Source organism: Prenolepis imparis, unplaced genomic scaffold (assembly GCF_030444845.1).
Source record: "Prenolepis imparis isolate NDT839.2.m4 unplaced genomic scaffold, iyPreImpa1.0 SCAF_1, whole genome shotgun sequence".
Taxonomy (NCBI): domain Eukaryota; kingdom Metazoa; phylum Arthropoda; class Insecta; order Hymenoptera; family Formicidae; genus Prenolepis; species Prenolepis imparis.
The window spans coordinates 26,445,495-26,458,907 of record NW_028141159.1 but is presented as its reverse complement, the minus strand read 5'-3'; the positions used below and the strand labels follow the sequence as shown (position 1 = coordinate 26,458,907).

General features: G+C 40.7%; 1 protein-coding gene across 1 annotated transcript; it reads right to left on the bottom strand.

The window, feature by feature from the left end:
* Positions 1-228: 228 nt before the first annotated feature.
* Positions 229-12,391, bottom strand: LOC145938731 (uncharacterized). The gene is made up of 2 exons (XM_083042485.1): positions 11,462-12,391; positions 229-2,214 (listed from the first exon to the last, which is right to left on the bottom strand). Exon 2 carries the CDS (start codon positions 2,212-2,214, stop codon positions 229-231), a length of 1,986 nt encoding a protein of 661 aa, XP_082898611.1. The 5' UTR covers positions 11,462-12,391.
* Positions 12,392-13,413: the final 1,022 nt, after the last annotated feature.

Here is a 13,413-nt window from a genome sequence, read left to right as displayed (position 1 = left end):
AAGAATTCAGTGTCGATGTAAGAGGTTTCCATTTCTGTATATAAAAAAAAATTTTACTGTTTTTGGTGCATGGGGAGATCCAAAAAGGGGGTTTATTGTGTTGGCGGTATGCCTTGCTTGATATGTGAAGAAAACCGGGGGGGGGTTATTGTAATTGGCGGTATGCCTTGCTTGATATGTGAAGAAAACCGGGGGGGGGTTATTGTAATTGGCGGTATGCCTTGCTCGTTAAAATTTCGCTTCTTTAAGCTCCAAGGTATATGTAGTATCTTCCCGTGGGGGGAGGAGGGGGTAGGTAGCTGTTAGAGTTGTGTTGTTTTCTGTGTGGATGGGTTCAGGTGTCTCGTTATTTTGGGTATAGGGAACCGGCACGCTGGCTTTCGATTTTTTCGATTGCCTTGTTTTCAAATGTATTAGTAGATGTGTTAGGGAGTCCCATAGGGCTCCTAGCAGGTACAAGGACCACCCGTACACTGTGTGTAAGGCGTAGCCGTGTACTATTGTGTCTAGCGTCAGTTTTATGACTCTGATGCTCAGGTATATTCCGATTAGTCCAGCGCTGAGATTCCCGAAAAATAGAAATTTATTCCAGAATTTGTTCCATGTAGATATTGCTATTTTTTCTATGGTGTTTGTATCAAGTAAATTGGAGATTGATCCCCCTTCCAGGGATATGGTTTTTCCCATCACCCCTCTCGCTAGGGAGTTGAGGACGGCAGGTCGTTCGGCTGGAAACATTATATGATCTCGTAGGTCCTTTAAATCTGTTTCCGTGTATATACCGCTGGTGGCGAGCGATCCTGGGCTGATGTATTTCCATACAGGCTTAGTCAATGGTTTTATAGTGACCGGCGGTATGGTATCCACTGGTCTTGGCATAAATTTGTACCAAGAATCTCCTAGCTGATACATGGCGGGTGCTAATGTGTTACAAGTGGTTTGCGTTCCTTGTTGCAATAATATGTGCGTTTGTGGAGTTAAATAATACGTTTGATTTTCCCGAAGCACGGGTAGTTGGTTGTAGCATCGGTTTGTTTGAGCGAGCTTGACTTCGACGGGTACGCATTTTACGATGTGAATAACCTCTCCAGCTAGTAGAGCCATATAGCCGGGCCCTTTCATTAGATGATATGCAAAAATATCTGGAGATTGTGTGGCTATGGCCAAAGCGTTTTGTAGCATTCGTTGCTCTAAATTACATTGTTGTAATAAAATGTCATGGTAAAGTTGATTAATTTGCGTGCGAATATGTTTTTCCACGTAAACAAACTTAGAATTCATGTACGTGAAGATATCGAGATTTGAAACGCGCGATTGTTTTTTGAAAACGACGGTTCCTCGTACAGTTTCGAAAATCATTAATTTAGGATGTTCGGTACGTATTATCGAATATCCGCAGACATCTTGTTTGCCTTTACTGGTTAGGGCGAATATTGTGTCTTGTGTGGTGAGAGAATATACTGTTTGGCCTTGCTCGTCGTCAATTATTTTGTAGGCGTACCCCTCGAATAATATTCCATAGTTATTAAATTTACAGGGACCTGCAGGTACGGTATTCCAATACGTGTCTCCTCCTTCGATGTCTATGCAATGTGTAGAGCCGAGTTGGCAAGTAATGCCGGATCTGAGTTGTACTTTATTAGTGTTGATGCGTACGTCGGCAGTGTAATCCTGTAATGTGATTTTTACAGTTCCGACTACAATGACATCCGACCATGTTCCGTAAGGATCTGAGTATGCTCCTCCGTGGCATTCGCCGTAGTTGTCTACTTGACCAGCTAACGTAATCGGTCTGGTTATTGTGCTATTGGATTTAAGTCCTGAGATAAGAGTGCTTCCTACTTGATAACTTCCGTAACTATGCATTCGCCTGCAAGCCTCGCGAGTTATTTCTTCTATATATGAATATTTTCCGTTATGTACATCCATTGTGTGAGAAAACATTCCGCATTTCTTGACTAATCGGTCGATTTCAACTTTGCACTGTATTACGTGCACTGCTTCGAATTCATTAATTTGTAACAGCTGCACGTAAACTTGATCCGGTTTAATTTCTTTACGAGGGATATCGCATTCCTCGATGTTTAACAGTGATAGCGTGGTTAGGTTTGCGGAGGAAGATCCACAGTCATATCCTATTAGCCCATGTGTTGGATGCAGGTATACTGCTAGTATTATTAATATTGCGATTATTCGTCTGAATTTGCGATCCATCTGAAATATTAATTATTTTTGTAGGTGTGTGTATCTTTTTCCTCTTATAACCTTTATGTATTTCTACTTTATTTTTATTAATATTATATTTTGTATTTTTAATATATATATATATATATATATATATATATATAAAAAAAAAAAAAATTATTTTTGTGGAAAATTAATCCTTTTTGTTGATTATTTAGTGGTTTTAATGTAGGAAATTCGCAATCGATTAGGATGCACGATTCGGCTATTTTTCTTTATTCTAATTTTTACATTATTTTTATTTAATATTTCTAGTACTTCATGAGGTCCTGTATAGTGATCCCCGAATTTTCCGGGTTTTGGCCCCTTTAAGAGAAATACATGGTCTCCTGGTTTAAAGGTTTGGGGGTTAATCTTTCTATCGTAATATTTCTTCGATCTGTGTTTTGCTTCGATAACGTTTTCACGAGCATTTCCTTGAATTGTATGAAGTTGTGTAACGAGGTTTACTAGATAATCGTTGTAATTCGCTAATTGGTCGCTTGGAGGTAAAAGCTCGTTCGAAGGAATTCTGGCTATTTTTCCGAAGACTAATTCGTACGGTGTATGTCTGGTTGCTTCGTGTACATTAGTATTATAATTGAACATTGCAAGGCTTATCCATCTATCCCACTGTTTTTGTTCGTTTGCGTATTGTTTTAAATATTCTCCTAATGCGTGATGCGATCTTTCCAAAGATCCGTTAGATTGTGGGTGGAAGGCAGTAGTACGAAATTTACGAATTTTAAATAATTTTGCGATTTTCCTCATTAAATCACTGATAAAATTTCTTCCTTGATCCGTTAATATTGCCTTTGGCGCTCCGAATATGCAGATGAAACGATCTACGAAAGCTTCTGCGATAGTTTCGGAGGTTTGGTTTTGTAATGGTATACCCATACAGTATTTGGTCAGCTGATCTTGTAAGGTCAAAATGTATTCGCTGTTTCTTTCTGTCTTGGGTAAAGGTCCGACAATATCCATGGCTACCTTGTCGAAAGAAGAGCCTGGTGTGTCTGTGATTATCATAGGCTGTTTTGTTTTGACGCGTACTAATTTTCTCAGTTGGCACTGCAAACATTGTTGTATGTATCTTTGAACGTCTAGTTTTAAGTTTTCCCAATAGTAATTGTGTTTTATTCTATTGTATGTCTTAGTGACGCCGCGATGTCCTCCGGTCGGCGAACAGTGCATCTCACCAATTATAACGGATCGTAGATCTTTCGGTGGATATTTAATTTGTCCGTTGCAAATGATTATTTTGGTAGTGGAATTAATGAATCTTAATTGCAGTTGCGATTTGATATTATTCCATGGAACGTTGTTGATAATTTCTGTTTTTGCAATGCTGAGTGTTCCTAAATTTAAATTTTCAGTCAAATTTCGTAAGTCGTGTATGACCGCGATAATTTGGTTGAGAGTCGCTGTGGGGCCTTCTCGTTCCGTCTCACTGATGGGTAAGACTATGTGGTAGTAGGTTTTGTATTTTATTGCTTTCGCTTTACCTAACTCCAGGGGTCCTATATTCGGGAGTTCGTTTCTTTCGAAGAGTTTTTCAGATCCTGAGTCTAAAGGTTTTCCGTAAATGTCGACAAAATACGCGACATTGTCTTTTCGCAGAAATAATAGTTCGCGAGAATCTATAACGTTGCTTTTAATTATTTTATTCTCAATGATAGTAGGTTTCATTTTTGTTTTTCTTGATTTTAAATTTTTATTGATAATTTCTTCTTCGTCGTCATCGCTTTCTTCCCTTTCTTTTCCATCTGTTTCTTTGTTATCCTGATCTTTGTCTGGCGGATCGTTTCTTTCTTCTATCTTTTCAGTATTGTTTTTGTTGTTATTATGATTTTCATTATTTTTCTTAATATTTCGTTTTGTCGCCTGACTTCTTGTTTGCATTCTGTTTTGTTTTGGAGGATCATGTATTAGCGCTTTTTCGATAGTTTGTGACGCTGGAGGTTCGTTTAGTTCTTCGGGGGTAGAAGGTATAGGATCGGCATTATTATCAGGGGGTTCTTCTTCGAGTATCGGTCCTTCAATTTCTTCGGTATCTGACAGATATAGTTGAAAATCGTCGTCTTCTTCTTCTTCGTCATCGGTTTCTTCCAGCATTCTGGAAATTATTTCTGCATCTTCTGGATTATTTGGATTTAATGTTTTTCGTTCTTTTATTATTTTGCAATCAATTTCTTCAAGATCTACTGGGTTTCTTGATAATGCGTCCGCATTTACGTTAGTTTTTCCTGCCTTATAAACAACGTCGTAATCGTATTCCGCTAATTTTAATCTCCAGCGAAGTATTCTCATATTTGCGTCTTGCGCGTTTTTAAACCACATTAAAGGTTTATGATCTGTAACTAGGGTGAATTTTCTTCCATATAAGTATGGTCTGAAGTGTTTAACGCAATATATTATGGCTAGTGCTTCCTTTTCGTAAGTGTCGTATTTCGTTTCGTCGTCCGTGAGTGTTCTGGAAGCGTATGCGATAGGTCTGTCCTTGTTTATTTCTCCTTGTGAGAGTATTCCTCCTACGGCTAAACCTGACGCATCCGTAGTTAAAATAAATGGTCGAGAGAAATCAGGGTATTGTAGTACTGGCTCTTCACATAATTTTTGTTTCAATATCTCGAAGGATTCTTCTTGAATTGATGTCCATTCGAAACGAGTGTCGTTTTTTAATAGATTTGTTAATGGTTTTGCTAGTTTAGAGAAATTTGGAATAAAGCGCCGGTAATATCCGGCAAGTCCCAAAAATTGCTTAATATTTCTTGGGGTTTTCGGTCGGGGAAATTTATGTACTGCCTCTAATTTTTTCGGATCTGGTTTTACTCCATCTCTGCCAATTACGTGTCCCAAATAAGTTACTTCGGTTTTTAAAAATTCACATTTATCAGGTTGTAGTTTTAAATTAGCTTCGCTAAGTCGTTCTATTAATGCGTTATATTTTCGTTCGTGTTCTTCTAAGGAAGTAGCATAAATAACAATGTCGTCCATATAAACAAATAATTCTTCGCCCTGTAATCCTGTTAATACTAAATCCATTAGGCGCTGAAATGTTGCAGGAGCGTTTTTTAATCCAAAAGGCATTCGATCGAATTCGTAGTGACCGAAGGGAGTAGTGAATGCAGTTTTGTGACTGTCAGCAGGATCCATTTTTATCTGATGAAACCCAGATGCTAAGTCGCATACAGAGAAATATTGCGCGCCCCCTAATTGATCTAATATATCTATGATGTTAGGTAATGGATATGCGTCCCCGATGGTCTTGTCGTTTAAAGCCCGAAAGTCGAGGACCATTCTCCAGCGCTTGTTTCCTTTGGAGTCCTCTTTCTTCGGCACGATCCATATGGGCGTATTGTATGGCGATTGTGAGGGTTTTACGATGCCTCCTTCTAACAGTTCCTCTACCTGCTTGTTTATTTCTTCCTTATGTAGTTGCGGGAATCTGTATTGACGAGTGTTAATTGGTCGATCATCTGTGGTTGGTATTTGATGTTGGAGTACATGAGTTGCAGTTAAATTTTCTCCGGGAATATGAAATTGGTTTTGACTGTTTGTTATTAATTTCTTTACACTTTCTTGTTCCTTTTCATTTAGATGTTCCAATCGTAATAATTCGGTAATTTGTATAAAGCGGTCTTTCTCCTTTTTCTCGGAAACCACCAGGCAATTATGCAAATCGTTGCTTGCATCGTTAATTTGTTGTTGTTTTCTTTTATGTTTAGATTTTCGTTTTCGCATAAATTTATCTATAATTTCTTGCGATTTATTTAATAAAGACGTCGAAACTTTCGAAGACGGTTTGGTTCTGTTTTTCATGCGTTTAGAGTTTTTAATGTTTAATTTTTCAATATTTAAATATTTTTGTGCCTTTTCAAGAAGGTCTTTTATAGTGACATGAGATGACTTTAATTTGTCATTGTGGTCTTCTGTGAATAATCCAACTTTCGGAAATTTGATATCTAGAATTGATAAGGAATTTTTCTCTCTTAAATTAGAACAAGATTGTGTCAAATCGCGTAGTGAGGTTTGGTAACTTCCCTCCTCGCAATTGACGGAGCTAGAATTTTCTGTCGAGGTTTGGAAATTTCCCTCCGAAATTCTAGAAATATCCCCTCCAGGAGAGGTTTGGTAACTTCCCTCTCCAAGGGATTTTGAATCATTTAAATTTTTGAGAGAGATTTGATAATTTTTCCCTTTACTAGAATTATTCAATTTTTCAAGAGAGGTTGGGTAACTTCCCTCTCCGTTAATTGTTGGATTATATGAAATTTCAGGAGAGGTTTGGTAACTTCCCTCTCCAAGAATTTTCGAATTATTAAAATTTTCAGGAGAGGTTTGGTAACTTCCCTCTCCAAGGATTTTCGAATTATTAAAATTTTCAGGAGAGGTTTGGTAACTTCCCTCTCCAAGGATTTTTGAATTATTAAAATTTTCAGGAGAATTTTTATTCCCCTTGTCAACATTAATTTTGTTTGTCCTTCGAGTTATTTCCGTAAATTTTCCTTCATCCTCGAAAATTTCTTCTTCGTCTTCGATATCAATATAAGTTTCGTTGGTGTTCATTGGTTCTTCGTTTATAGATGAAACTTCATCGTAATTGTTGACCGTCGGACAGTCGGATTTATGGTCGTCAAATAATTGATCCAACGGCTTTAAACGCAAAGTGGGTACGCGGACTTCCACTTCTTCGTCTAAAGTACTTATAACATTGAGATATGCTTTTCCGGAGATGTTCTCTACAATAGTGTCTCCTAAGTAAATTCCATGTTCTATTTTTAATTTTGGTATATATCCCACCTTTATTTCGGGGTTTTCTATCCTTACATAAAATAATGATTCGGATCTCGGAGACACTATTATAGATTCCGGTGAGAAAAACGGTATGTTAACTTCGGATACGGTCAGATATCCTTGAGCGTAATCTATTTTCGATGATGTTTGTTTAAAGAAATCATTTCCCAATATTCCGGATTGTGGAATCGGAAAGTCGCGAGATACTAAATGGAAAGATATCGGAATTCCAAGGAGATTTAAAGCGACTTCTCCGAGCGTATATACGGGATGATTATTTATACCATTTAATTTTAATATATTTGTATAGTTAATTTTTAGAGTTTTAGGTATAAAATTTTCCTTGATTATATTTGGTCCGGATCCCGTGTCTAATAGAAAGGTTATTTGCGATGGTATTTCGTTAATTTGGACCTGAACAGTAGGCACGCGACTATGTTTATCGAGGTTTACTGTTACGGGTCGTATGTCGATGGTTTGACGGCCTACTTGACTTCTTGAGATGACGGGTGTGAAGTCTGTCCGGTCCCCCGTTGTGCACCCGACCCCGAGGGACCTGTGTAGTTTCCCTGATTATTTTCTTTTCGACGATTATTACTTGCGTTGCGTAACTGACAATTTTCAAGGAGATGGCCTTGTTCTTTACAATATCTGCAGAATGTATCGTTCTTCGTTGTCAGTTGTTGATTTATTTTAACACGACAATCCTTAGCGGAGTGTCCGAATTTATCGCAAAGTTGGCATGAAACTTTCGGTCTACTTTCCAAACTTCTTTCCTCGTTCTGTTTTTTCCAACAATTACTAGCCGAATGGCCAGGCCTTTCACACCATTGACAAGTAACCGTCGATTTATTAATTTGTTGTTGGGAAGTAGTTTGTCGGCATGATTTGGCGTCGTGGCCGGTTTTTGAACATAATTGACATATAGTAATTTTTTCTTGAATTACGTTTACTGATTGACGAGCGCGAGGATCGCGTTGGCGACATTTATCCGCACTGTGGCCGCGTTTTTTGCATATTTGGCAAATTAAAATCTCCGTTCCGTTATTCGTTTGAAAATCGTGCCCTTGTAAGGAAAATTGAACGAGCTTCCTACAACTACTTGCGGCATGTCCCTCTTTGAAACAGATCTGACAGATTTCCCGCACTTGATTAGTGTACGGTGATTGGCCTGTTTTAACGCCTTGGCCTTGGCGCAAATCTGTCATCTCTCGAAGCTCTCTTTCTATCCTTAGGGCGTCGGCGACAGTTTCTTGTACGTCTAAATCTCTAGCGATTCTTTGCTCTATTTCAGGCTTTAGCCCTCTAATAAAACACTTACACATGTCTTTTTCTACCGTTGTTTTTATATTTTGATTGGGTAAAATGTGACCGGAACTTCGATATGCTTCCAATATTTGTTTTCCAAGTAATTTAACTCTATTTGCGTAAGTGACGACATCCTCTTCATTCCTTTGATAAATACATCCTAGTTCTCCTTGTAACTGATATACATTTTTAGTGGGTCCATAAATTTTCTTTAAATAAGTAGTTAATTGCAATACAGTATCAAAATCTTCATCCCGAATTGTTCGACGCGCTTCTCCCACTATTCTAGTTCTTATAATTTTAGTAAATTGAGCCTCTGCTTCCTTAGGAAGCATAGCTTTCGCTTCCTCGCAACCCTCGATAAAATAATTTAGCGGAATGTTACTACCGTCAAAAAAGGGGACGGCGTCTACCGCGTATTTTAAGGTAGCAAAGGGGTTAGGTTGCGCCATGTTAAAAGAAAGTAAATTTTCGGGATCGCTTTCGATATCAAATTTTTCGATTTGATCTTTTATTGTTTCAGTAGTTATATCGGTGGAATCGTCGGAATCTGGCTCGGGCGATTCGGCTACTAAAGTATTTTCAGTTAAATCGAATTCTGAGGAAGGATCTTTTAACGAAAATTTTATTTGGCGAGATGTCGAAGTTGAAGGTACTAAAGGTGTGGATGTGTGAATTAATTCGGAATCAGATGGTTTAGATTTAGATTTGCGTGTTCTATGTGGTGTTGTTAATGCAGTTTTATATAGTTCTTCTATTTGATCTTTATCAGTTTGACCTCTTGTTCCTTTACTCATTACCGCTACCAGGAATCGCACATTTCTATCCCGGAGGGGCCCCCAAATTTTATTTATGTTACGTCCAGACTCAAGGAAGGAAGAGTCGAAAGGAAGGACGTAACTAAATTTATCTTTTCGAACGACGGCAGACTATCCGTCTGTTCGACCCGAACGAACGTCTGGGCCCAAATAGGTCAACGACCGCAAGGGTCGCTCTTACTCTATTTAAAGGGCCGTTCGCTCGGTGGTCCCTTTTTGGCAAGAGAATTTAATCTCTTTTACGCAGGATGGGACCTTGTGCGATCCTGGTTTACGGGAATAAGTGGGAACGGGTTATTAATAAATGAAAATCATTTATTTTGAAATTTATAAATTTATTCCTAATATAAAGACGAAAGAATTTATATACATAATAATATTATTGACGGACTTAGTTGCTAATGAAGAGTGAATGTATGTGTATGTGTCGCGGGTGATACATTAGTACGGAGGTCTTCAATCGGGGCAGAAAGGGGTAAGAGTTATTGTTTAAATTTTAGGGTCCCGATTGGTGGTTACAATAATTTAAATGGTAATAGGTATATAAAATTAGTGTCCATGTGTGTGCGTGTAAGAGAGACTTCTAGGTTATATGAGTTCGGTAATTATGGCGGTGGAGGGGGGATAGGTTCGTAGGAGAAGGTGTGCAGGGACGGCTAAAGGATATCTTCGCCCGGGAACATACCAGGGGATGATGTTATTCCTATCGGTGGTCTCTAGAAATTCGCGTAAGGCCTCGTGGTCTACGGGGCCTGGACCAATCGTGAAAGCTTCCTCAGGGACTTCTCGTATCCCTGGGAGCTGGTTTATCAGCCAAGCTCTGAATTGCTCGTATGAGAGCTTGGCAGGCGATTCTGATTCTTCGGAATCGTCGTCGCTGATATCTACTACCTCAAACCCTTCCGGATGTTCCCTATTTACCGAGGACGTTGGGGATGAGGGAGGAGAATCTTCAAGGGTGATTGTTGAGGGAGCCGGAGACGGAGATCTAGGTGGCTCAGGGCGTTCGGGAGAAGCAGGGGGAAGAAAGGGAGAAGGGCTCCGCGGAGAATCGGCGTCCTCAGAGGAAACAGAGGAGTGAGGGGAAGGGGCCCGCTGAGGTATAGCGGGTTCGGGAGAAAGAGGAGAAGGAGTTCGCGGGGAATCGAAAAATTCTGCAGAAGCAGAGGTAGCGGGAGACGGCGTCAGCGGGGTTTCTATATGTTCGGGTGAGGAAATAGGAGAGACCGTAGGGTGATATGTATTAGTTGTCTCTGTATGGATCGGTGTGTTAATTTTTTCTAGGGAGCCGAAGGTTTCGCCCGCAGCCAGATTCCGTGCCAACGCTTTCTTTAACCGCCTATTACGCCGGTTTCGCGCCAATTTAACAGCGGTTCGCGAGGGTCGTCTCCTTGGATTTTCCACTACGAGAGCGAATAATAAAGTAACCGGGCAAGAAGAGTTTTTACTGAAAAATAACTCTGGGAGTTCTTGTAAGAGAGAAAAAAAAAATATATATATATATATATTTATTTTTATATAATTTTGATATTTTAATTATTTAATAATTTAGTTAGTTATTGTATTACTTATTTGTTCATTCAAGAGAGAGAGAGAGAGAGAGAGAGAGAGAGAGATAGAGAGTGAGAGAGAGTAAATCACGGATTGTTCCGCTATCGCGGGAAATCCGGAGTGATTTCAAAAGGTAAGGGGATGATAGAAATCACGGATTGCTCCGCTATCGCGGGAAATCCAGAGTGATTTCGAGAGAAAGAGGAGATGGAAGAAATCACGGATTGCTCCGCTATCGCGGGAAATCCGGAGTGATTTCAAAAGGTAAGGGGATGATAGAAATCACGGATTGCTCCGCTATCGCGGGAAATCCACAGTGATTTCGAGAGAGAGGGAGAAGATGGAAGAAATCACGGATTGCTCCGCTATCGCGGGAAATCCGGAGTGATTTCAAAAGATAAGGGGATGATAGAAATCACGGATTGCTCCGCTATCGCGGGAAATCCAGAGTGATTTCGAGAGAAAGAGGAGATGGAAGAAATCACGGATTGCTCCGCTATCGCGGGAAATCCGGAGTGATTTCAAAAGGTAAGGGGATGATAGAAATCACGGATTGCTCCGCTATCGCGGGAAATCCACAGTGATTTCGAGAGAGAGAGAGAGATAAGGATGGGGGAAGAAAGGACAGTTTTTCGAAGTTAGAATTTAACAAGGATAATAAATTAATAAATTAAAAAGGAAAACAATTATAATTTAATTGAAGTCCCAGAATTATTTTAAGTATTATTAGTAAGGGTGGAGATGTAGCGTGCTTGATAACTTACTACTTATGGAGTGCGCAGGTAGATGTTAATTATTCCAGGTGTGAATCTGGCTACGGACTCCTCCGTGAGGATGGTGTTCCACTCGCAGTTGTTCACTCGCGAAAATCGTCGTACTCGGTGAGCACTGGGCACACGATGATTTCACAAATGTCACTGCGAATGCTCACGAGTTCGAGATTCTCTCGAAGGATGGTGATACAACTTTTCGCGATTGATCCGCGAGCGTAGGTTTGAGAAAAGATTGATATTCTCTGAGAGATGTTACGGGTATATATACCTTCTTGCTCCTCCTTCCCGTTAGTTTGTTAATATTTCCTGACGAATAGGGAATTTTTCAATAACGCCCTTTCAGTCCCGGAGGCGTCTCTTGACTTTAAAAGTTTATCGGGATTGGTCAGGGCTTTTGTTTAGGGCCCTAGGTTTTGACCAATGGAGAATTTGTTGAGGTTTATATTTTTATTATCCTCTCGAGATTTCGATATCGGCGGCGGTGTTTGTTGTTAGTTTTTCCTATATCGCGATATTTGTCGTTTGTTAGTGCCGCTTTTATCGGCGGGTTCTCGCTTTATTGCCCTCGCGTGTGGCTTAGAGCTTGTTTACTGAGAGGCGATGCGTGTGGCATCTTTTTAATCTTTATATTTTTCGCCGCTTTCTCGCGAGAATACCCGCAGGTGTGCTATCTTATTTTGCACACTTTCGTTTTCATTATTTGTTTTCCCCTAATTTTACTAGGGAAGGATTTGCTTTCGGCGCGTTCTCGCCGTCTTTATGTTTTGCCGATATGTGATTTTAACTTATTATTCGCGAGGGTGTCGGCAAGAATCCGCTTTCGGCATCTTTCCGCCTGGTCTCTTTTATTTACCGATTTTGTAATATTTATCGGTCGCTCACGATATCTGCAGCTGTCCGTTTCGCTGGGCACGTTTTCGTTTTATTATATACGTGCCGCTTAGATTATTATTATCTTTTTCTTCCTTTCTTATTTACCTAACAACAAACTTCGCCTTGGTCGTGGGAAAGAAAAGAATCGTGAAGTCCGCCGGACGTAACACTATTATTTAGAAAAAAAAATGAGAGAGAGAGAGAGAGAGGGAGAGAGGGAGAGGGGGAGAGAGAGAGAGAGAGAGAGAGAGAGAGAGAGAGAGAGAGAGAGAGAGAGAGAGAGAGAGAGAGAGAGAGAGAGAGAGAGAGAGAGAGAGAGAGAAGAGAGAGAGAGAGAGAGAGAGAGAGAGAGAAAGCTTCATTTATTGAGCGCTCTGGGAGGGGGCTCCCCTCAAGCGCAAGAGAGGGAGAGAGAGGGGGAGAGGGGGGGAGGAGGGGGAGAGGGGGAGAGGGGGAGAGGGGAGAGGGGAGAGGGGAGAGGGGGAGAGGGGGGAGGGGGGAGGAGAGAGGGGAGGGGGGAGAGAGAGCGGAGAGCGAGAGAGGGAGGGAGAGAGAGAGAGGGAGGGAGAGAGGAGGAGGGAGGAGAGAGAGGAGAGGGAGGGAGAGAGAGAGAGGGAGGAGAGAGGGAGAGGAGGGAGAGGAGAGAGAGGGAGGGAGAGAGAGAGGAGGGAGAGAGAGAGAGAGAGAGAGAGAGGTGAGAGAGGAGAGAGAGAGAGAGAGAGAGAGGGAGAGAGAGAGAGAGAGAGAGGGAGAGAGGGAGGGAGGGAGGAAGAGCGCGTTTGATCTATCGCACGTTCTCGGCGGGCGCGCGTCGGTAAGGCTGGAGACTCCAGCCTGGAGTCCATGTATTGATATTTTCCGCGTAACGCGTACCGCGTAACCAACAGGCCGCCCCGTTCCGCGTTTTCTTACGCGGAATTGAATGTTCTGATTGGATACGCGATACGTGTTACGCGGAAAATATCAGTCCATGGGACTCCACCCTAATAAGCACTGTATTTGAATCGCGCGGAACGGTAATTTGTATCTTCGCGTAGTCTACAGATATTGATTTTTATTGCACAGCTGAT

Excerpts from the sequence above, each read along its gene's own strand:
- LOC145938731 (XM_083042485.1), bottom strand. The coding sequence starts at position 2,214 with ATGGATCGCAAATTCAGACGAATAATCGCAATATTAATAATACTAGCA.